The sequence below is a fragment of the Gossypium hirsutum genome, chromosome D02 (assembly GCF_007990345.1).
Source record: "Gossypium hirsutum isolate 1008001.06 chromosome D02, Gossypium_hirsutum_v2.1, whole genome shotgun sequence".
NCBI lineage: Eukaryota > Viridiplantae > Streptophyta > Magnoliopsida > Malvales > Malvaceae > Gossypium > Gossypium hirsutum.
In genome coordinates, this window is record NC_053438.1 from 41,615,803 (window position 1) to 41,640,041 (window position 24,239).

General features: G+C 31.3%; 1 protein-coding gene across 2 annotated transcripts; it reads right to left on the reverse strand.

Moving 5' to 3' along the window:
• Nucleotides 1-106: 106 nt before the first annotated feature.
• Nucleotides 107-22,397, reverse strand: LOC107908423 (potassium channel SKOR). 2 transcript variants are annotated; one of them, XM_016835584.2, is made up of 13 exons: nucleotides 22,115-22,397; nucleotides 15,119-15,343; nucleotides 14,976-15,039; nucleotides 14,028-14,367; nucleotides 13,192-13,487; nucleotides 5,014-5,094; nucleotides 4,332-4,430; nucleotides 3,173-3,397; nucleotides 2,774-2,962; nucleotides 2,357-2,432; nucleotides 1,960-2,254; nucleotides 1,337-1,458; nucleotides 107-481 (listed from the first exon to the last, which is right to left on the reverse strand). In XM_016835584.2, exons 1-13 carry the CDS (start codon nucleotides 22,324-22,326, stop codon nucleotides 240-242), a joined length of 2,466 nt encoding a protein of 821 aa, XP_016691073.2. In that variant the 5' UTR covers nucleotides 22,327-22,397; the 3' UTR covers nucleotides 107-239. The 2 variants fall into 2 exon arrangements, with proteins under 2 accessions (XP_016691073.2, XP_040944568.1); XM_041088634.1 differs by lacking the exon at nucleotides 5,014-5,094.
• Between the last annotated feature and the right edge of the window lie 1,842 nt (nucleotides 22,398-24,239).

The following is a 24,239-nucleotide window of genomic DNA, read 5'->3' on the forward strand; positions in this document are numbered from 1 at the left end:
GGTGATATCATTATTGTCGTAAACGTTGTGGGTTATATCAATATTGATTTATTGCTTTCAAAGGAGGCCAACTTTTCTTCCATAATGTCCACCCATAACAAATACGTTAATTATATAAGGAAAAATATATATTCAAAGTGAAACTTCAAAGTAGTATTCTGATTTATTACTTGCTCGTAAAATATCAGATAGTGTGTTGTGTGTGTATGAAGTTGCTAAAGAACTATACGTGAAGTGTCTTACGATCCATTAACCAAAAATAGCTTTTGATCATTACTAATCATACTGGTATCAAGAACTTTAGCACCATCCTGGGACAAAATGCAGCAATAACCTTCACCACATTGTAACTGCTCCTTGGCTTCCTTGACGAGTTCATTCATGCTTTGCGGCACCCATAACACCACTCCCTGTCTTTTCTCCTCCTTTTCATGCCATGGATGATATGGGAAAACTGTGCATTTTTTCTTCCACTTCTCCCCTGTTATTGCCAACATTATTTGCTTAAATTTGTCACAAAATAAGTTGATCTGTAACATCGCATTTATAAACTAGAAAGATCATATGCTTGATGATCAAATCTAATAGACTTTAGACAGAAGTCTCACAAACTATGTAAACAAAACATTCATGATACTCCCTATAAATTTTTTAATGTGGAAACGGAATAAGTGAGCTACTGGTTAAATATATAAGTTATATATTCAGGGGATGATTGGTAATTTATTTTCCTATTCCATGTTGGTATTCTTTTTCATTAATCTTCAAATACTACAGTTCAAAAGGTTCTTCCACAAGGAAAGGGAAAGGGGAAAAAAGGGAAGATTGAAGAGAAAAGATATATCAATAGAAAAATGGAAGATACCAAAAAAAATACTCTTCATCTTGCCCTTTTATTAGGAAGATTACCTATGTAACAAAAGATTAACAACATATATTTTTTTTTTCACAACTTCCGTATCTAGTTTATAGTGAAGTTAAAGAATAGATTGAAGATGATTGCAATTCAAAGGCAACAAAATAAATGAAAATTTTTGGCCATTAAACAAAATGCATTACAGAGTAAATGAGAAGATCTCTTTGAAAATTTATGTATTTAAGAATTTAACAGAAGAGTAGTATTGTTTGAAGAGCAAATCTGTTCAGGGACCAGTTTTAGGATCAAAATTAGCTATGTACTGATTAGCGGATAATTTCCTAGCTCGAAGGCAAAATATTCTCTGGGATGGCGGTTAAGAACTTTAATTTTAGAGAATGAGTTTTCATGGCAAGTGAATGTTTCTTAGAACAAAAGCTCACAAAACAAGGCATACAACAAACACAGGTTAGCTTGTACCTCGAATTTGTTGAGGATGATCAAAGAAGTCAGCCATTTGAGAAGCTCTTGCAGCTTCAAGCAATGCAATCAAATTTCTATTTCCACCTATGCGGGCATCATCAACTGGAGTATTTCCCCATCTACGAACATGAATTGGCTTAACAAAACTCAACTTCCAGAAAATTTTGTGGCAAAGGCGATATAAAACCCAAACTGTTAAACACTGTTAGCACACAAACATGATTCTTCTTTTGAAAATTTCATATTAATTTTTGGAATATTGACACTAAAAATCGCCCTCGAAGGGCTATATCTGAAAAACTAAATTGCTCTGAGCTACAATAGTGATAAGCTACACATGGCTCATTCAACTTTTGGACAGATTATATGAACAAACAGCTATTTATAATTATATCTAGAGTTCTAAAATCACAGTTCCAAGACTCAGAATCAAGTACTTTTAGAGGTATGTACCAAGTCCAGGAAAATGAGAAACATAAGAGGTTAAACCATGCATAAATGAACCCTCGAAGGAACAAGTTTTCTCAATGAAAAAAATGATCATAAAAATGCAAAGAAGAATATAGGAACACATGACCTATTTTGGTCTTTAAAACACCAGATCAATCTATAAATTATACCTGTCTATTGACAAAACGCTAGCTCCTGCTTCAATAAGTGTTTTGGCCACAAAATATAGCCCTTCTGAGGCAGCAACATGAAGTGGTGTTCGGTAGTCATAGCTTTTGGCATTAGGATCGATGCCACCAGCCAAAGCACGTTTTAGGAGATCCAAATCCCTTCTTGCAACAGTCATACAGAGAAAAGAAGCAGCATCGTCCATTGCAAGTAATGCTCCCGCTTGAACAAGTAAATGAGTAACTGGGTCATGCCCATGCTTGATGGCTTCAAGTAAAGGAGTGTTCCCAAACTTATCTGATTATTGTTAGGAGATTTCCTCAGAAGCAATATCTACTTTGGAAATATGTGAACAATTCTTGAGGTAAATTAAAGAGAAATATCATATAAGAAAGTTACCTGATATGTTCAGGTCTACCTTTTGTTCAATAAGAAAACCGGTTATATCTTCATATCCTCTGGATGCTGCAATGTGCTGTAAAAGAAAACACTTAAGATCACCCTAAAAGAAGGTCAAGATTTGTTATATTAAAAAGAAGATGATGCAAAAAGCATGACATCATTTAATGATACTTATACGTACTGGAAGCTAAAGTAATAGCACTTGAAAGAAAATACTAAATCTTATATAGTATCTAATAATGCATCCCTCTTTAGGTAAAATTAGGATGATGATTGATGAAATACTAAACATTAAAAAATAATCAGCTTAGTGATAATCCTATGAATTACATACAGTGCTTTGTATAAGATAAGAAAAGAGTATAGAAGAGCAATTGTTTAAAAATATTAATGGTAGCTCACAAGAAACCATACCAAGGGTGATCTTCCATCATAATCAGTCTTATTGGGATCCGCTCCAGCTCCGATGAGACGTTTCAGTCGATGCAAATCTCCATTGTAGGCAGCACAATTCAATCTTGCAGCTAGCTCCGATTCAAGCTTTCCAATATAAAGGGTAACATCCGACTCCAATATTTCATTTTTCATATTGGCATCTTTTCCCTATATAAAAATAGATTTGTTTAGATAAACCTCAGTAACCCACTCATGTAACAGTTGTACACTAGAGAAAGGCAGTTGAATGTTTTTGCTGCCAATAGTGTTAATACAAAAAAAAAAAAAAAAGGACTCTCATTATGATGGACCAGTATGTAAAGATGATGATCCAAAAGATGCAGGAAAAGAAGATTATTGTTATTGATGTTAATTCACCTCAAGAAGGTTGTTCAAGATAATCCTTCCATCAGAAAAGTATATCTCAATGATCTCCATAAATGATCGTTTATCAATTCGTAAAACCTTACATAACTCACGAACTTGGATTGTGTAAGGCTGAGGAGTGTTGCAGAGGAAAGAAACTTCACCAAAAGAGCTATAAGTTTGGAGATCCATGAGAGGATTCCCAGTTTCATCATTTTTGCCTCTCCCTACTTCCACCTGTGCATATTTGTAAACTGTCAACTACCTAGGCCTACAAATTAAAAATTAAAGAAGACACTAGTAAATATAAAAGTTATCAACTTTTTCTAAATTTCAACTATATACACAAATTTAATATGTCGATCACAACATCTTATATTAGGATACTATTTATAACAACTTTTACAATAGCTTGGTCTAAAACTTTTAACCTAATAAAAAATAACATATCTAGTAAACATATTGTGCTTTTCTTCCTCAAGAGGGGTGTTTTTTAGGAAATGTCAATCTTCTTATATAAAAAGTTAAAATTTGTGCTTCCGTGGAATTCCACTTTTTTCATGCACGAGGTGAAGGTCAATACGAGAAAACAAGATTCAACAAAATGGTTACTTTTACCTAACCATAATGAATTTACTTTTAAAGGGTTTATCTTTCTTTTTTAGCTCTTTTTTTCATGTTACTTTGGGGAGGTTCGGTTAAAGTTATTTTAAGGATAAGAAATATATTTTCTTATGGATTTAATGCTATATAAAGAACTCTTGCTGCAGGCAGTAACAGTAGTATCCAAGCAAAGTGTTAATCTTTGAGTTCCCTAGCCTTAGATATTAGAATATCAGGCTTTCGCCATATAACTGATCTATATCTATATCTATATCTATATCTATATATATTCTTATATGAAATTTGGCATTATGTTTCCGTAAAACAACAAGAGTTTCTTAATGTTGGGCCCAGGAGATGTTGAAGATGCCAATATAAAAAGTCATTAGTGGAAGTAATCAGCAATCATAACTGGAAAAAAGAACTGAATCAAGATCTCTAAAATTCAATCAGTAGATACTTTATAAGGATAGTAAACTAACTAGTAAAAAAGTTTATGTAAGATAGATCATTCTTTTGAAAACATAACTAAAGACAACAACATAGAGCTGGTTGAAGAAAATCTTACCAGTTTTCCATGACAAACAATATAGAGTTGGTCGACTACATTTCCCTGTTCAATAATCACTTCCCCTGGAAGGAAAAACTCCTCATGGACTTTAATTGCCTAACAAACCACAAGGAACGATGCATTTCTTAGAAAAATTGCTACAGAGCCAAAAACTTGTGGTGTACTTGATTGGCCAGAATGGCTATTCTATCCCATTCATATTCGGCATAGTAGACTTCCTATTTCATTGGTCAAATAGGCAGAAATAGACTTCTTTATTTTCAATTTCACATTTTTTTCCCTTTTCCTCTTCTTTATTTGCACAAAAGGATGATGAAAGAATATTTACATTTAGGCCAAAAAATATGCTTAATGGCTATAAATATGCTCCAAACCGATACACCGCTCATGATTGACCATGTAGCTGAGCTAATGCTTTGAGCAATGCATTTTTTTTTTTGAAAATTAATCTAAAACAAAGATAGTTCCATGACAAGTTGCAGCATGTGAAAACAAAAGGGTCTTGGAAAAAATGGGGCCCTTATGCAAGTAGGAGAACTAGTCTAATCCATGATTGATCAACAATATTGACAAGTTCCATGACAATAACTTAACCTATTGATGCAAAAGAGTGAAATGAAAAACAATAGTGCCTATCCTAAAGGAAAAGCTACTTTAGATAAGCAATAAAATGGCTTACAATTTGCTTAATGAATCCAGTTGAGCAACCCTTGAATAGAAAAACTTCTTTGATGAATGGCTCATATAATTTCTGTGAAATCTGTCCAGCAATGCCAGATATCCAACCATAAACACAGAAAAAAAACAATGACATGATAGTTTTTTTATTTTTTTTAAGAAGGGGGAGGGTGAACTGTGTTGTCTTAGACTCAAACCCTAGATCTTATGTCAACTGAAACTTCAAATGAACGGAAAACCTTTTCCACTAAACAATGGCTTAGTTGACAATGACATAACAGTTAATAGGTGAAAGATGAAGAAACAAGCATCTAGAATTGCAGTATTAATTCAATTCAAATATTGAAATAAAACAAAATTAATATCATAACAAAAATCAAAACAATGGGTTGTGAACCAAAATGCTAGAAAAAACAACATAAACCCAAATGAGGACTAAAGATTCAACCCATGGGCTAAAAGAAGTCCATGCAACATTGAGCTGAATCCCAATAAAATGACAACAAACTATGCTTTTGACTATAGCCATGACTCTAAAAGCATCAAAGAAAGATTTTGCTACCTTATTCCACATAGATTTTAAAGTTAAACTGTTGAAACTAGCATCATAATTATGTAAAATAATTTAAGCCTTTCATATTAGCACAAGGCTTAATTTCTTGATCACTTTGATGGCTATTTATTAATGTGATTATTTAGAAAAATCCACACACCACTATTACCTAATTACCAATCATAAGTATGATTCTTTTTTTTTTTGTGTGCTTATAATTATGACCTTAGAATCATTTGTTTTTGCAACATTTTCCTCTGTTCTTACAATTCAAATTACTTGCATATGTCCATTATAAAGTCTTGTTCATAGGAAGAGGAGCAAGTAACCACATCCATATACTTTGGGGATGTGAGCCTCTTGCTAGGTTCACAAGTCTCTTTAAATACAAGGCAATGGCATTGCAACTCAATTTGGATGACTAATATGCATTTTCCCCTCTAAATAGTTTTAGTTTTGGAAGTGCCATAATTTTTTACAAGCATATATTTTGGTTTTATCTTAGTTTAATTTAAACAGTCTAAACAAAAGCAGAAATCATTTAGTTTTATCTTCTTTCAAACTTCATTATTTTTTATCAACATTGAAGAACCGTATATAAAATATCTAACCTTTTAACATGTTGTCGGTCTTGTGCTGTAATGCTTAAAACTAAAATAGGGTTCAAATGAACATAAATGAGATGAACTCTATGGATACCATAATGTTGAATTCTTGCTTCTTCTGTTCATCTTATTCCCAAGTCCATTCTTTCCTTTTACCTGCCGCATTTCTAAGCAATCATGTCAGATTCAAATGAAACTAGTCCTATCTTGGAAACTACCATGATTCAACACGTAGCTGCTTCAATCACTGGAACTGGAGATCCAACCAGCTTATCCATTCATCAGGAAGAATTATCTGAAATTGTCACAACTGATTCATACGTTCTTGAAGGGTAAAGGGAAATGAAGTCTCTTGTTGGGCACAGGTTCTCAAAAAGGAGATCCTAAATTTGAGGCATGAGAGTGACAAGATTCCACGGTGATGTCTTGGTTATGGAATTCGATGCTTTTAGAGATTAGTGATACACATATGTTCCTTGCCTTTGCCAAAGACATTTGGGATGCTATTTGGCAGACAAATGTAAAGGTCCATGATGTTACCCAAATCTATGAAGTTAAAGAAGAAATTTCAGGAACCAAACAAGGGAATCGATCTATTACGAAATATTTGAGTCTCTTGCAAGGTTTGTGGCAGGAAAATGATCCTATCAGTGCATACAGATGAGTTATAGTGAGGATGTTGCAACCCTAAAATGATCCATAGAGAAGAACGTACCTTGGAGTTTTCAAGTATCTCTTCTTCCACTTGTGTTGATAATACCTCAAAATTTTCTCCTGTGATATGGGATAGATTCTAAAACCACAAATCATATAAGTTCTTTCAAATATTTTTCTTCTTATACCCCTTTGTCTAGCCACAAAAAGATTACCATGTTTGATGGATAAATAACTCTCTTACTCTAAAAAATGTTCTCCATGATCCTAACTTTTTGCAAATCTTTTTTTTTTTAAAAAAAAACTCACTAAAAGATTCTAAGTGCTAAGTAACTGTTTTTTTTCCTTTGCATTGTCTATTTCACGAACAAGATATAAGGAGAATGATTGAAAAAGCTAGTGAGAGATGGTCTTTATTACTTGGATGGCCAAGGTGAAAGCGCTGGAATTGAAACTTCCCCATCTACATCATTCCTTTCCAAATTTTTCATGTTCAATACCTGGTTAGGTCACCCTTCATTCCCTATATCTAATATATATAGTCCACCAAAACTGAAACACTCACACACAAATCGACCATCAACATTGCACATAACCCAGTGCAACAAAATAGAGCCAAGCATGAAGAAGTAGATAGACATCTTATTAAGGAGAAACTCAACAACAGACTTACATGTACCTCATTTGTCTCAATAAGGATCAACAAGCAGTTATACTTACTAAGGGACTGTCAAATAATGTATTCCAAGACATAGTCAACAAGCTTGAAATGGAGGATATCCATTCACCAACTAGAAGGGGAGTGTCGGATAAAGTGATAATGTGGATGAGTGTTTGAGTTTTGGTGGACCATATATATCAAATATAGTGTATATATCATATAAGATTTCTAATTTTGTAGGATACTAGTTGCTGTTAAGCTTTCCTAGTTTGATAGGATCAAAATGGTGAATAAATAGACAAATTATTAGATAGGTTTTTCTTACCACAACATATATCATCCCTTCTAATGAAATTAAGCCACATAAACATATTTTTTACATGTAAGCTCTTCATTCCAAACCGCCGCTAGCAATAACCCATATCTAACCACTATTAGATTCATTCCAAACCACTTTCCATGTAAGAAAACTGTTAAAAGGTGGCAACACAACAACAACATGCAAATCTCCATGGTGTAATTCGGTTGTAGAGCTTTTGTAATAGTTGACTTTTGCTAGTTTGGTTGTAATCCTTTTTTGTTTGATTAGCTAAGGTTTAATCATGTACTTAGCTGATTTAGTAGTCATTTAGGTTGTCTTTGAGCTGATTTAACAACTTGGATACTTACACAAGCAAGCTTTGTTTTTTACCAATGTAATTAAACTACTTATGTATATGGCTTTTTGCTTATTCAAGTAATGAAGTTAATCTTTTCTTCATCATCCAACATGCGGATTTTGCTTCTGTCTTTCATCTTTCAAACACAAAATTTTATTTTTGATATTTAGTTATTGATTTAAAACTCAACAAATGGTATCAAGAGCCTCTCATCTTTGAGGGCCTTTGCTGTGTGTTGGTTTGTGTTGATTCTATGAGTGATTCATGCTTGAAAGAAAAGAAACAGAAGCTGTCTTTGTTGGGTTGTTTAGTTGCTGCAAAATGATGAGTTTTTCACCACCACCACCACTAGTCTTTGCTGGTGAAAACTACAACATTTGGGATGTGAAAATGAAGACATATCTGTAGACTCATGATCTGTGGAGTGTTGTTCTAACTGACACAGAGCCACCACCTCTGAGAGCTAATCCAACTATACCTTAAATCAAGCAGCACAATAAGGACTGTGCCAAAAAAGTATAAGACTATGTCATACCTTCAAAATGGAGTTTCAGATGTGATCTTCACAAGAATAGTGGCTTGTGACACTCCAAAGTAGGCCTGAGACAGACTCAAAGAAGAGTTTCAAGGGTCAAACAAGACCAGACAGCAGCAGCTGATCAACTTGAGAAAGGACTTCGAGAATCTGAGGATGAAGGAGTCTGAGACCATCAAGCAATATGCTGACAAGATTATGGCCACAGTCAACAACATAAGACTACTTGGAGATGAGTTTAGTGACAAGAGGATAGTTGAAAAGGTCATTACTACTCTACTAGAGAAGTATGAGTCAAAAATCTCTTCTTTAGAAGACTCGAGGGACCTATTAGCTATACCCTTGACAGAGCTAATAAATGCTCTCTATGCACAAGAGCATAGAAGAGTAAATAGAATGGAGGAGCATTCTGAAGGAGCTTTTTAGGCCAGAAGCAGAGAAAGCTCAAGCTCGAGCTCAAGTTACAAAGGCAAGAAGCCTTGGACAGAAAAGAAAGAAAAAGGGAAGAAGGATGCTGTTAAAAAGAAGTTTCCACCATGCACTCATTGCAAAAAGACCACTCACTTAGAAAAATATTACTGGTACAGGCCTGACATTTAGTGTAGAAGCTGCAAGCAACTAGGCCACATTGAAAAGGTATGTAAGAACAAGGCAAAGATACAACCACAGCAGCAGAATCAAGCTCAAGCTGTTTAAGATGTGCAATCTCAAGAGGAGCATGTCTTTACTGCTTCTTGCTTTACAAGTTCAAGAAAAGTTAGTAAAAATTGGCTTTAGATAAAGGCATGTTTAAGGAGCTAGACACCAGCCTTATGTCCAAAGTCAGAATTGGGAATAGTGAGTTCATCAAGGCCAAAGGAAAATGCAAGGCTGTGATTTGCACTCAGTCAGGTAACAAAACCATTTCAGAAGTTCTTTTTGTACTTGACATTGACCAGAATTTGCTTAGTGTTGGTCAATTGTTGGAGAAGGGGTACTCTCTTATCTTTGAAGATAAGGCTTGTGTAATCAAAGATCCCTCTGATAAAGTGCTAGTGAAATTAGCCATGCATGATAGATCCTTCATTTTAGATGTGAATTGGCTAGAAGAAAAGGCACATACAGCTCTGGCTGATGAATCATGTTTGTGGCACAAGAGGCTGAGGCATGTGAACTATAAGTCACTAAGTTTGCTGCACAAGATGAGCCTAGTTGAAGACATGTCCAAGATTGAGCCTAGGAAAGATGTGTATGAAGTTTGTCAGTTTGGCAAGTAGACCAGACTGCCTTTTCCTGTCAACAAGGTTCAAGAGCTCAAGAGAGGTTCTAATTGGTTCATACTGACATTTGTGGACCCATGAAGACTTCCTCATTGAATGGCAGCAGGTATTTTGCATTGTTCATTGATGATTGCACCAGATTTTGTTGGGTGAGCTTTTTGAAACAAAAGTCAGATGTGGCTGACTTCTTCTGCAAGTTTAAGGCACTGGCTAAGAATCAAGCCAGTTGCAAGTTGAAGATTTTGAGGTCAGATAATAGGAGTGAGTATGTGTCTCAAAAGTTTCAGAAGATTTGTGATGAAGTTGGACTTCAACACCAATTAACCACCATCTACACACCACAGCAGAATGGTGTTTGTGAAAGAAAGAACATGAGTGTTCTCGATATGGCCAGGTGCCTGTTGTTTGAAGGCAAAATGCCTAACATTTTTTGGGCTGAGGCAGTAAATACCTCTGTGTATTTGCTAAACAAGCTGCCAACTAATGTAGTTAAAGGCAAAACACCATTTGAAGCTTGGTTTGGACACAAGCAAACTGTCTCACACTTAAAAGTGTTTGGCTGCATATGCTATACACTGATGCCAGCTAAGAAGAGAACTAAGCTAAAGAAGAAGTCCATACCTAGAGTCTTTGTTGGCTACAGCAGTATGAAGAAAGGGTATATGATCTTTGATCCATCTACTAAGAGGATTGTTGTGAGCAGTGATGTGAAATTCAATGAAGGGAGCTGTTGGAAATGAGATGGAACAGATGCAAGTTTGTCTGAGCAAGACTAGCATGATCTTGATTGGCAACATGTTGAAATTGAAGCTGAAACTGAGAATGATTATGATGATGCACCTATCAGAGACACTAGAACCTTAATGGACATCTATGAGAGGTGTGGTATGACCATTGTTGAGCCTTTCTGCTTTAATGAGGCTGCAAAAGAGGGCTGTTGAAAAGAAGCAATGGAGGCTGAATTGAGAATGATCCATAAAAATGACACATGGGAGTTGGTTGATAGAATAGCAAACAGAAAGGTTATTAGTGTAAAATGAGTGTTCATGACCAAACACAATGCAGATGGGTCACTGAACAAGCACAAATCTAGGCTGGTTGTGAAGGGGTACAGTCAACAGCATGGCATCGATTTCTTTGAAACCTTTGCACCAGTTGCAAGGTTGGACACCATAAGGTTGTTGTTTTCCTTGGCTACTCAAAAGCATGGAAAGCACATCAATTGGATGTTAAATCAACTTTTCTGAATGGATTTCTCAAGGAAGAGATCTTTGTTGAGCAACCTGATCGAATTAAGGTCCCTGGTGAAGAGCATAAGGTCTACAAGCTCAAGAAGGCTTTGTATGGCCTAAAACAGGCTCCAAAGGCCTGGTATGACAGGATTGATGCATAATTGTCAAGGTTGGGGTTCGAGAAAAGCATTAGTGAGCCTACAGTCTATGTGAAGAAGGCTGAAAAGGAAACCTTGCTAATTGTGTCTCTGTATGTGGATGACTTGTTGGTTACTGGTTGTAGAGGTAAGTTGATTGAAGAATTCAAGAAGCAGATGCAAGATGTTTTTGAGATGACTGATTTAGGCTTGATGACCTACTTCCTTGGTATGGAAGTGAATTAAAGTGAGCATAGTATTTTTATAAGCCAACAAGCTTTTGCATTGAAAGTTTTAAGCAAGTTTTGCATGATAAATTGCAAGCCTGCTAGCACTCTTACGACACTAGGATAAAAACTCTCAAGCAATAGTGATCAAGATCGTGTGGATGAGAAGAGCTATAGAAGTCTGGTTGGTTGCCTACTTTACTTGTCAACAACAAGGCCAGACATCATGTATGCTGCAATGTAGCTCATTTTAAAGCTGCTAAAAGAGTCTTAAGGTATGTCAAAGGGACCTTAAGCTATGGAGTGAAGTTTGAAAGAGCTAAGGAGCTGAAGCTGGTTGACTATTCAGACAGTGACTGGGCTGGCTCAGCTGATGATATGAAGAGCACATCGGGCTACTTCTTCACTCTAGGTTTAGGAGTTTTTTGTTAGAGCTCTAAGAAACAACAGACAGTAGCTTAATCCACTACAGAGGTAGAGTATATTGCAGCTGCTACTGCTGTTAATCAAGCCATTTGGCTTAGGAAGCTTTTGTGTGACTTGAATGCTAATTAAGAGGAAGCAACAAAAATCAAAGTAGATAATCAATCAGCTATTGCTATTGCCAAGAATCCTATTTTTCATGGCAAGACCAAGCATTTCAAGATTAAGTATCATTTTGTAAGGGAGGTAGAATTGTCAAAGGAAGTCAACTTAATTCATTGTTGCTCAGAGGTTCAGCTTGCAGACATTCTGACCAAGCCACTAGCTGCTACAAGATTCGAGTATTTGAAGAAGAAAATTAGATTTTGCTGCTTTGTAGCAAAGGAGGAATGTTAAAATGTGGCAACACAACAGTAGCATGCAAATGTCCATGGTGTAATTCGGTTGTAGAGCTTTTGTAATAGTTGACTTTTGCTAGTTTGGTTGTAATCCTTTTTTGTTTGAACAGCTAAGGTTTAATCATGCACTTAGCTGATTTAGTAGTCATTTAGGTTGTCTTTAAGTTTATTTAATAGCTTGGATACTTGTAGAAGCAAGCTTTGTTTTTTACTAATGTAATTGAACTACTTATGTATATGGCTTTTTGCTTATTCAAGTAATGAAGTTAATATTTTCTTCATCATCCAACATCAGGATTTTGCTTCTGTTTTTCATCTTTCAAACACAAAATTTTGTTTTTGATCTTTAGTTATTGATTTAAAACTCAACAAAAATTTTCCATTTTTTGAGCTCTAAACAAAATATTCACTGTGGGAAATAATCCATGCTACCCATATTGAAAATAAGAGAAAACAATAATAGAATAAAAGTATGTTACAGATTGAAAACTCTATCCCTGGTAGCAATGAGTTCAAATTAAAATTAATAATAACCTTATTTTTTAATTCAATAATCTACAGAATAATTTCTCGTATAAATAGGAGATTGTAGAAGTTGTATTTTCACAATTGAATTAATTCAAGTGAGATAAATTCTCTACATAGTTTATATATGTGTCTGCATGATGTAGTTTGTTAAGCCATAATAGTTTCTAAAGAAAGGTTTTTCTAGGTAAAAGGTTATGGATAAGCTTTATAGCAAAGATGCTAATACATCAAAAAACACTTTTAAACATTGGATTATAGAATTTCAGTTTCTATGAAGTGGGGAATGTTATGAAAGATGAAAGAATTACCTTGGTGCGAATAGAAGCTGGAATATCTTGAAGAGCACTTGCCTCAGTATAACTACAATCATACTGTAATCTTAGGTGGCCTTTAATCTCCTTACTTATTTGCTTGTCAAGATTATTTCTATTCATGTATTTGATAAGGTCCGCCATTTTATCCCTAAACCTTTCTGTCTTTGATCCTTTTACTATCAAGGCTGCCATGTTACCGAGCAAATAAGCACCCAGAATCATGTCAAAAGAAACATAAATCATCACAAATATCATTTCTCTGACATTGACTGCATGTATGTCTCCATAACCTGCAGGTGAAAGAACACGATCAACAAGGAGAATAGAGAATCCCAAGTCATATGGAGCCACTTCCATTTGCTATTTTAGAAACAAGATATACCAACTAATTGAACTTTTTGAAAGTACATAAAAAACCAATTTCATACAAAGAAGAATCACATACATGGAATCCCCTCTTCAAAAGATAAATAGAGTTTGATTAGATCTCACTAAAGGGTGACTTGTAAACACAAGCATTATGTAGAGGCAATATTAAAGTCTATTCAATGGTTATAAGATCTTCAACATCCTAGGATGAAGAATCCACTAGATGGAATATGTTTCAACCAACTAATATTTGTAGAAATGCATGGTTGTGTGATGATAGTAAAAACAGTTGAGGAAAATAATGATTAATGGCTTTATTGATATAACATGTAAGAGAAGAAAATGTTAAAGTGAATCATCAACATAAAAAAAAAGAAACCAAAATATAATAAAAAGCAATTGAAGTTTCTATATTCACCAAAAATCTCCTAATGGAAATCAAACAAAGTTGAAAAACTTACCAACGGTTACCATGGTTACAACAGAGAAATAGAGAGATAATATATAACGCTTCCACAGATCAATCTCCCTGAAATTTGAATAACGATATTCACCCATTTGTAAACTTCCTATCCATGTGTAACCTTCCTTGGAAGGAGGAACTGTTGTAGCAAGATAGTAAAAGATGCAACCAGCAGCATGCGTGCAATAGTATTCAACCACAATAAGCTTAACAATCCTGATGAAAAGGTAATTGATTCGAATGTCTTTCTCCAACTTCTCGAAAAATTCTGTCACTCGTAGAGCCCGACTTAGCCTAATCCATAGCATGTATCTAATAGGCTCTTTTCGTCCACAAACCTTGTCACAGTAAAATGACTTCAGACAACTAATCATCATACTCATTCCTAAATATATGCTAAGGCTAAGTAGTTATAGTTGGGTCCTATGAGTGTGTTATACTACGATGTATCCAAAATATATATGTTCAAACCTTTTTAAAATTTTCATATATATGAAGAGTTGAATCTCTATACCTTTTTTCGTCATATATGTGGATTAAAGGAGAAAATTGCTATCTATAATGGATATTGTAATTTGCCACCATACTTTTATGTACATACCATTTTACTTTGATACTATTGGTAAATTTTCCACACTAGTTTTATTTATTTATTTAATTTTGCAACTAAACTTCTAATTTTTATTCAACTTTGCCACTCAAATTTTAGTTTTGATTACTTTTTTGATTCAATGTTTATTTAACAAATTAGTAGTTCGATTTAGTAATATAATTCTTCATCATTATCATTTTTATCAATACTAGTCAAACATTTCTTTCTCCTCGATATTTGACATTAATGAAATGCAATGGTGGAAATAAACAAACATAACTTGTATAAGAAATTTGTTAATCAATTACTAGTTTCCCTTTGAAAAAGAAAAAAAAAGGAAGAAGAAATGGGTACCTTATAAATAGCATCCCAAGGCAAACATCCAAGGAAATCAACAATAAAACGAGATTTCAAGTACCTGGAATGAGGAATGAAAGGAATGGGTAATATTTAAGAGTAAGAAGCAAAGAAGAAGGAAGAGAGGGAAATGGAGATACCTGAGGGTGATGAGCCTGCGATCGTAAACCAAATGATGGGAGTGAGTGTGGCGATAGGCAAGGAAAAAGTGTACGACAATATCGAAGAGAAAGGCAAGTTGGCCAGCAATGTCTAAGAGGAAAAGGTTCTCTGGGAGTCCTCTGAAAAACCCGAACTCCAGGGGTGTGAAGAAGGAGGAGTATATTGCCCATATCAGTATGAAATGCGTCCACGCCACATACCACCTGTGTCAATCAGTTACTCTATGCGTCATCATCCTTCTCTCAATCACTACATTGTTTTCCTATTTTGTGTCTACATCATTTCAATCACTAGAAATGAATTATTCTCAATACCTAAATTGTAGGTAATACAAAACTAAAATTATCTGAGAAATAAAATAGGTTTAAATGGAAATTTTATTAATCAAATTTGATAGTGTTCATGCATATTTACTATTCTACTTTGACCTTACATGTAAACTTTGAATATTGTATTTATACTTTAATTTGTATTGAGTTGTTGTACACAATGATTAAAGAATAACACTTTCATTTTAGTTACTCAACTTTTAAAATATTTTTATTTTAATCATTCATTCATTAAATCTTTAACGAAAGGTAATTATATATAGGGGTATAAATGAATAGAATGTTCGATAAATTGTTCGTGAATCGTTCGTTTATTAAGCTAAATAAATAAGTATGAACAAGATTTTTATGTTCGTTTAATAAACAAATGAACACAAACAGAGGTGTGTTCTGTTCGTTTACGTTCACAAACAAGCTCATTTAAAAACTCGTTTATTGGCTAGTTTATAAGCTTGTGTATTGACTTGTTTATGATTTGTTTATTTATTAATGAAATTTTCTTATAAAAATTCCATTAGTATATATTAATAAAATTATCTTAAAACTCGTTTATTGTTCTATTAGTATATATTAATAAAATTATCTTGATTTGTATTTCTTTTATTTATAATATAATTATTAATATTTATATTTGACTATTTTATATCTAAACAATATGTGTGTGTATGTATGTATGTATGTATGTATGTATGTATGTATTGTTTATTATTTATTAACATTGTTCGTGAACATGTTGGATTAAGTTAAATGAACATGTTCGTTTAATGTTTGTGAACATGTTCGATTAAATTAAATGAACATGTTCGTGAACATTAAACAAACGAACATAAGCACACATAATTTTAAATAAACGAACATGAACAAAAATTTGAACTTCTTAACGAACACAAACTGAACACGAACAAGCTTAAAAATAAACAAACGAACATGAATAGAGGTTTGTTCGTTCAAGCTTGGTTCATTTACAACCTTAACTATATACGCCACAACATGTTTGCATTTTCATTTTGGTCACCTAACTTCTAGGTCGCTTTCATTTTGATCACCCAACTTTTAAGTCGCTTTCATTTTGATCACCAAAAAAATACACTTTCTTGTTAAATATTGATTAAGGTAAAAAAAAAACTAAGGATTAAAGTGAAAAAGTAGTAGAAACTAATAATGCATTAAACAATTGTCAAATTGTACTTGTTTATCACATTGTCAAAAATTTTAATTTTTTTTAATATTGAAAATTTAATTTTCAAAACATTAAAATAAATTAAATAAATTGTTGAGAAGTTTTTATCCTTTGATAATGTCAACCGATTTGTTATTGTAACACTAAAATGAATTAAATTAATCTCTTTCTAAATTTTAAAATTTTATTTTATGTTTCCATATTATTCTTAATTAAATCAACTCGATAACTCATATTCAATAATTGTCTATAAAAATTAATTTTTTACTATATAATCTCGGATGTTCCATACTAAGTTAAAAGAAAAGAAAAGTCTTGCAATTAATTAAATTAATTGCTTGTTCTTCGTTTGGGTAAAGAAGTGATGAAAAATTCTGAATTTTTGTTTGGTATGAAAGACTCAAAATCATATAATCAAAAGAAATTTGAGTTTTATAGACGAATATTCAAGATTATTTAATTGATTTGGTTTTAATTTGAAAACATAAAATAAAATTTTAAAATTTTGAAGGAGACTAAATTAATTAAGTTCAATATTCTAGTAACAAATCGGTTGCCACTACCAAGTGAATTTTTTTCAATAACTTATTTAGGGCTAGTTTGACAATGTTTTTGAAAAGTGCTTTTGAAAAGTGTTGTGAAAAAGTGCTGTGGAAAAGTGCTTTTGAGAAATGCTTTTAAAAAGTTTAGTTTAAAATTTGAGTGTTTAGCATTGCTGTCAAAAAGTGCTTTTGAGAAATAAAATGTTCATTTTAGGCATGTTATTATCAAATAACAAATATGCATATAAATAATATTTAAATTAGTTAATATTATTATATTTTAGTAAGAATATAAAAAAATTATTATAACTTGTTGTTAATATTTTAATATATGAAATATAAATTTTAAATATTTTTAAGCAATAAATATTAATTATTTATATAAAATTTAATTAGAATATATAAACTATATTTTAAATATTTAAATATTTAAATATTTGTAATTAGTATTTTAAAAAATATTTTTTATTTTTAATTAATGATTTTAATACATTTGTAATTAAGCACCAAGAAAAAAAAGAAAGTACTATGTTATTGGAGGGGTGAAAAAGTAATTAAGCACCAAAAGTGCTTTTGGGCTTTTGGTAGAGGAAAAACTAAAATTTTTAGCTTCTCATTTTCAGAAGTGCTTTTGAAAATCACTTCTAAAAAGTTAAAAATTTCAGCAAAAACAGCTTGTTTAGCACAACTTTTTTTCCAAAAGTGCTTTTGGAGTCAGACATGTTTTTTTTAAGCAATGAAGAATAGGCCTTTAATTGATTTTGATATTTAGAAATTTAAAATTTCTTAAAAAAAAAAGAAATTTAGAACTTTCATCAATTGGGTAAACAAGTACAAATTGATAATTTTTAAAGCATTATTTTAGTTTCTACAACTTTTTTCTTTAATCCTTAATGTTTTTCTTACCCTAACCAATACTTTTTTGTGTGACCAAAATGAATGTGTGAACATGGTGTGACGTGTATAGTTAACTGCTGTTAGAAATTAAAAGGTTGAGTGACTAAAAAGAAAGTGTCCTAAAAATTGAGTAACAAAATTGTAACGATTTTATTTTGCGTGACCAAAATGAATGCCTCTAAAAGTTGGGTGACCAATTAAGTAGTTTGCCCTAAAGTATTTGTAAAAGCAGCACCCATTTAGAGTTAAAAGCCTACAAACCACACCCTGGTTCCTAATCTAACAAATGGTAAACTTCACTATTAGTCATTAAACTATGGAAAACTTTCGTTTTAGTTATTTAGCTAAAAAACAGTTACAATTTGGTCACTGAAATATTCAAAAGTTTTCATTTAAATTACTGAATTATTCAAAAGTTTTTATTTAAGTCACTAGGTTATTAAGTTTTTTTTTTTAAAATTCCACCATTGAGCTTCAAGTGACAATTTGATGATTAGTATGATGGACCAGGTATATATTAATGAGTAGAAGAACATACCTTATATCTAAGTTGATCTAACAATCAATGTTAGATATTAGAGAAAAAAGTTTGAATTTTGGTTCGCAAATTCGTGATGTCTAAAACCATTTTATGAAAAAAATTGAATTGTAGAAGAGAATGGGGAAGAGAGCTTTTGATTGGTGCAGGTAGTGCGAAGAGAAAAAACCATATAGCATCGATTTTAATAGCCTAGTGACTTAAATGAAAATTTTTGAATAATTTAGTGATCAAATTGTAACGTTTTTTAGTTAAGTGATCAAAACGAAAATTTATCCAAATATAATGACTAATAGTAGAATTTACCCGACAACAAAAATAATATTGCACATAAAAAATAAGAAATATTAAAGTTTTATAATATTTTAGCTGTACAAAAATGTTTATACAAACTTTATGTTACCTTTCCCTTTTTTGTGCAGTGTTACTAGAAACATAGAACATAAGAGTTCATTTAAGGGTTGTGAAGGGGTTATGGATTGTTTTATACATTATATTTGAAAGAACAGATGTGATAACAACTTATAATGAGATTAATGTAAAAAAAACTAAACTAATAATAATTAATAAAATTTTTTAAGGCATAATGATTTATTTTACCCTCCAACTTTAAAAAAAATAATTTTAGTCATCTATTTAATTTTTCGTCCTTTTTAGCTGAAAAAGTTAACATATGTTGACTTATTAATTTTTTAAGATTAAATAATTCTTTAAAATTTAAAAAAACTTCAAAAGATTTATTAAAATTATTAAAAAATATATTTTTAACATTTTTAACTTTTGAAAAATTAAATAGTTGCTAACACCACATACTCATAGACTACCAGGTGCCATGTACATATCACGCCAGAAAAGTTAACATAAGTTAGCTTTTCTATCCCTATTTTGCGGCGATTTTGATAAAAATATAAGTTTAAAAATTAAAAAAATAAAAAATTAAGTGAAAAGTATAAATAATTTTTTATTATAAAATTAAAGCATCAAATAAATCATTATAATAAATTTTAATTACGAAAAATTTATTATATCAAATGATAAATATTTTTAGCGATGAAAATAAAAGTTAAAAAAAGGGATTAAGTACCAACTGATATATATATATATAATGTTTACAGAAAGTTTTTGTTTAAAAATGATTAGGAATCAAAGTTGAAAATTGGGGGATACAAAAAGATTGGCTTTGCTTTTATTTCGCAATAGATGCTAAAACCTCCAAAGTCATATAAAAGAAGAGTTGGGATAGTCATATAAAAGAAGAGTTGGGATGCTCCGCACGCACTACCGTTGTTCTTCAGAGGTGTCCGCCCATTAAACACTACTTCAATTATTTTTAAATTGTTACTAATTAATTAAACAAATAATACATTATTTAATATTTGAAGGAAAAAAAAACAAAAACCCAAATCTCCTACGATTTTATTAATAATCATAATTTTTTTCAAGAAACAAGTTATTAGTTGAATAATTTTCATTTTTCTTCACCCTCAAAATGAGTGTACATAAATTGGAATCTAACAAATTGCTTCGTTTGAGGGTTGATTTGGGGAGCAAATTGAATATATGCAAATTAATTCAATTGTTGTAGATTCCAATAATTTTCAATCTTAGATACCTATAATCAATATCTAAATTAAACCCATTTTCCATTATATAGAATATACAAATATTCTGCATTTTTTAAAGGTCAAATTGGAGACTCAAATTTGTTGTTAGTGTTCTGTTCGCTAACTTAGGGTATATTTAGTATTGCTTCAGAAACACTTTTGAAATAAAAATATTCCTAAACAAGTTACTTTTTGAGAGCAAAAGTTATCCTCCCAAGCTAAAAATTTATCAAAAAACACTTTTTTAAGAAGATGGAAATTTGTCAAAGTGGTTTTAGATCTCTTGAAATAACCCATTTTCTTTTTCAAACTAAAAAATTATACTTTTAAAAACAACAACTAAAAACCTTTGCTTTCTAAAGAAAAAAAAACTAAAAACTAAAAACCTATGATATATTTAATTTTGGTGTCCTTACTAAAAATAATAACATTCTTAATAAATTTTATATTCTATATATTAACTTATGTCTCACCACAACTTAGGTGAAATAAGAAATTTATTTATATAAAATATAATTTATTTATTTTTAATTAATGGTAGTTTTTCAAAATAATTTTGATTTGTCTAAGGAGAGGTTGATTTTTTATAGGTGTTTTATAAAAGTGGTTTAAGTTAATTGATTAAAATTTTATATAAAGTCTAAATTGTGCTTTGATTGACATGGTAAAGTTGAAGGTTTTTGGTTCATATATTATTACATGTAAATTTGTATTAGTTTATAAAAATAAAAATGACAAAATACCTTATAATAATATAATTTAACTTGTAAAAAGAACAATTTTTTCTAAAATTTGTCCAATTGAGTTGGGGACTCGGTTGATAGGTGACACCAAGAGAGATGATGTAATTATATAATAGTAAATATTTTTTATTTTAATTTGAAAAACAATTATATAATGCTAGAAACTCTATCATGTGCATGGATTTGATTCACACTCCATGTTTTGAGAAGTATTTACTATCCGAAAAGCAGAAAAGCAGAGTCTTTGTTTGAAGAAATACGTTGAGAAAGGGTGGATGTATAGAACTTGAGATAGTGCTTTTTTAACTCTCTCAAAATAGAATCTATTCCAAACATAAATGTCATGGTTCCTTACTTCGATAGGGTATAAATATTTAAATTTGATATTTTTAGATACTTTTTTAGACCTATTGCCGAAACTAAGTAGCATTAAGAAATTTGTATCCATTTTTCATGATATTATGCATGGATCAGATATATCATGATATTAAATGAATACAATTATTTATCATAATGTTGTCATCAATCCTAAGTTGGTGTTGAGTTAATTTGTAACACCATCTCAATCAACAACATTATTAATATATACAATTAACGAAGGTAATAAGGTGTGTATAATAAAATTAAAATGTAAAAAAAAAATTAAAATAAAGCTTTAGTTAAGTGGTAAAATTAAGGTTTTATGTATTTATATAAGTCCAAATTCCACTATAAGCATTTTTTTATATTTTAAATAAAAAGACTAAAGCATCATCAAATAATATAATATGAATAGATATTTTTATGATTTTCCTAAATGAGTTGATGTCCGATTGACTCACGACATCATAATAATATAGATGTGAATATTAAAATTAATATACAATAGTAGAACGTAAGGGTGAAGTAGGTTGGAATTTAGGATTAGACGAAATAACTGAAATTCTACCGTCCTTCTACCCATTTACTTTTATACCACCTTAATTAAAAAAAAAAAACCTAAACGTGTGAGCAAATTATTTTAAAGCTGTATTAAATAACAAAATAAGGAAGGAAATGGACAACATGTTAAGTTTGAGTTGCATGATTATTATACAAGTTAGAGAGAGAGTTGTGACCTTAGGAGTGTAGTAATGGAAAGTAAAAGAAATATATAGGTTACCAGTTATGAGGATGAATTATGAATCCATTGGCATGGGATCTGCTTCTGCTCCCACCTTCACTCAACTCCAACTCCGTTTTCAGCATTGAAAACACCCTCTTCCACAACGGTCTTCGTCTCCGCTCCACCCTCTCCTCTTCTAACCTAATCATTTGTGGAACGAAATCAATAATTGCATATGTTTCCTGAGACTCACTGCAATTTAAAGCCATGTCAGAAGAGAGAGCGGCACATCTTAATTATTCCCTTACAGTAATTTTACTTGAAAAAGTGAAGTTCTGTGGTGACACAAAGAATCTCTCTACAGGTTTTAGACAAAAGGCAAACCCTTATCCTATGTCTCATTCATTTGATTTGGATTTACCACTACTAGGAATTATATCTTAAGACTCACCAACCATCACGGTAATGGGAAAAGAATATTATTACAACCCTAATTGAAATTTCCTACATAATAAAATTATATATTACCTTATCAATTTTCATTAATGGCTATCATCATCCTCTGGTGTTGAAATTATTTTTTAATGTTAAAAAAGTTCCCTTTACATTGTACATACTTGTTACCATGTCTCTCATATATCATCATTGCTCAATACTCGTTTAGTTGCATGTTAGTGTTTTGAGTGCTTGGAAGTTTGTGTAATATTAAAATTAATTAAATTAAACTTTTTTAAATTTTATTTTAAAATTTCAAATTGTTCTTAATAAAATAAAATCGGTAATTCATATTTAATAATTGTCTATAAAATTTAAAATTCTTTTGATTATATAATCTCTGATCTTCCATATTAAGTTAAAAGCAAAGAAAAATATTGCAATTAATTAAATTATTTGCTTGTTCTTTGCTCGGGTAAAGAAGTGATAAAAAAAAGTTCTAGGTTTTGTTTGGCACGAAAGATACATTTAATTAATTGTAGCTTGTAAGGATATATATATATATATATATTTGCTTTTAGCTTAGAATGAAAGACTAGAAACCATATAATCAAAAAATTTTTGAGTTTTATAGACAATTATTAAGGATGGTTTAATTGAGTTGATTTTAATTTAAAAACATAAAATAAAAATTTAAAATTTAGGAGACTAAATTAATTAATTTCAATATTATAGTAACAAATCGGTTAACACTATCAAGGAAAAAAAGTTTCAATAACTTATTTTGTTGGAACATTTTCAAAATATTTATAGTGTTCCAATAGTTGTAAATGAAAAATTATAAAAATAACAAAAAATTTTGTCACTTGGTTATTAACCAAAAGTTGTCACTATTTATAGTGATGAGTTACGTCTCTTAAATTCAAAAGTTATATCACTTGATTATTAACAAATAGTCATAATTATTCAAGTAGATATCTATTGAATAATTATGTTTAATGCTAAAGTTTTAACTATCCATTTGGGTAGTTATGTCCATATAAACAAACATGAGGCTACTTATAAATATGAGTGAACTTTCATTGTATGACACATTCAAAAACATAGAATAAAATTTATTTCTATTCTCTCACCATCTTTTATATTCCTAGATTGTTCTATAATGCAATAATTCTTTATAGAAAATGATATCCTCGTTGTGCTCTGCTTAATGCTCAGTAGATTGTTTCCATCAATGCAAAATGTAGACAGTCATTGGATTTCATTGTATCCTCGAGGTTCATTTGTTAGTAACTCTTTTTGCACACCATAATATAGGTGGGGGCGAATAGAAACTTAAAGAAAGTGGCATTGATACATGCCTTAAAGTCTTGGTTAATTTCTTATAATTTTATTTTTATCCCCACTCACCAACAATTTTAAGGTTCCATTTTTGCAAGTTTTGAGAAACTAATGAAGGCATGTTTGTTTACCACATATTCACATGACATTGCAAGTATGGTAATATGAGGATGGCTATCGACAAATGCGGTTGCATCGAGGTCAGTGATCTTGTCAAATTTTATTGTTTTACTCTTATTGCATGAATTAGATTTCAATTGTTATGTATTTATTGAATTGCATTATGCAAAAGATGTGGGTGTCTCATACATCAATTACTTGAAAAAAAAAATCAAATGCTAGTTCATTGTATGCATGACTTTTTAAGATGCATGATTATGTATAAGATACTTGTATATTTTCTTTA

Bases quoted from the DNA above. Each gene is read 5' to 3' on its own strand.
- LOC107908423 (XM_016835584.2), bottom strand. From the start codon at position 22,326: ATGGCTTTAAATTGCAGTGAGTCTCAGGAAACATATGCAATTATTGAT. The intron at 4,431-5,013 runs GTAAGCCATTTT...GTGGTTTGTTAG, and splicing joins CTGGATTCATTAAGCAAATT to GCAATTAAAGTCCATGAGGA. The intron at 482-1,336 runs GTACAAGCTAAC...TGGCAATAACAG, and splicing joins TCATCCTCAACAAATTCGAG to GGGAGAAGTGGAAGAAAAAA.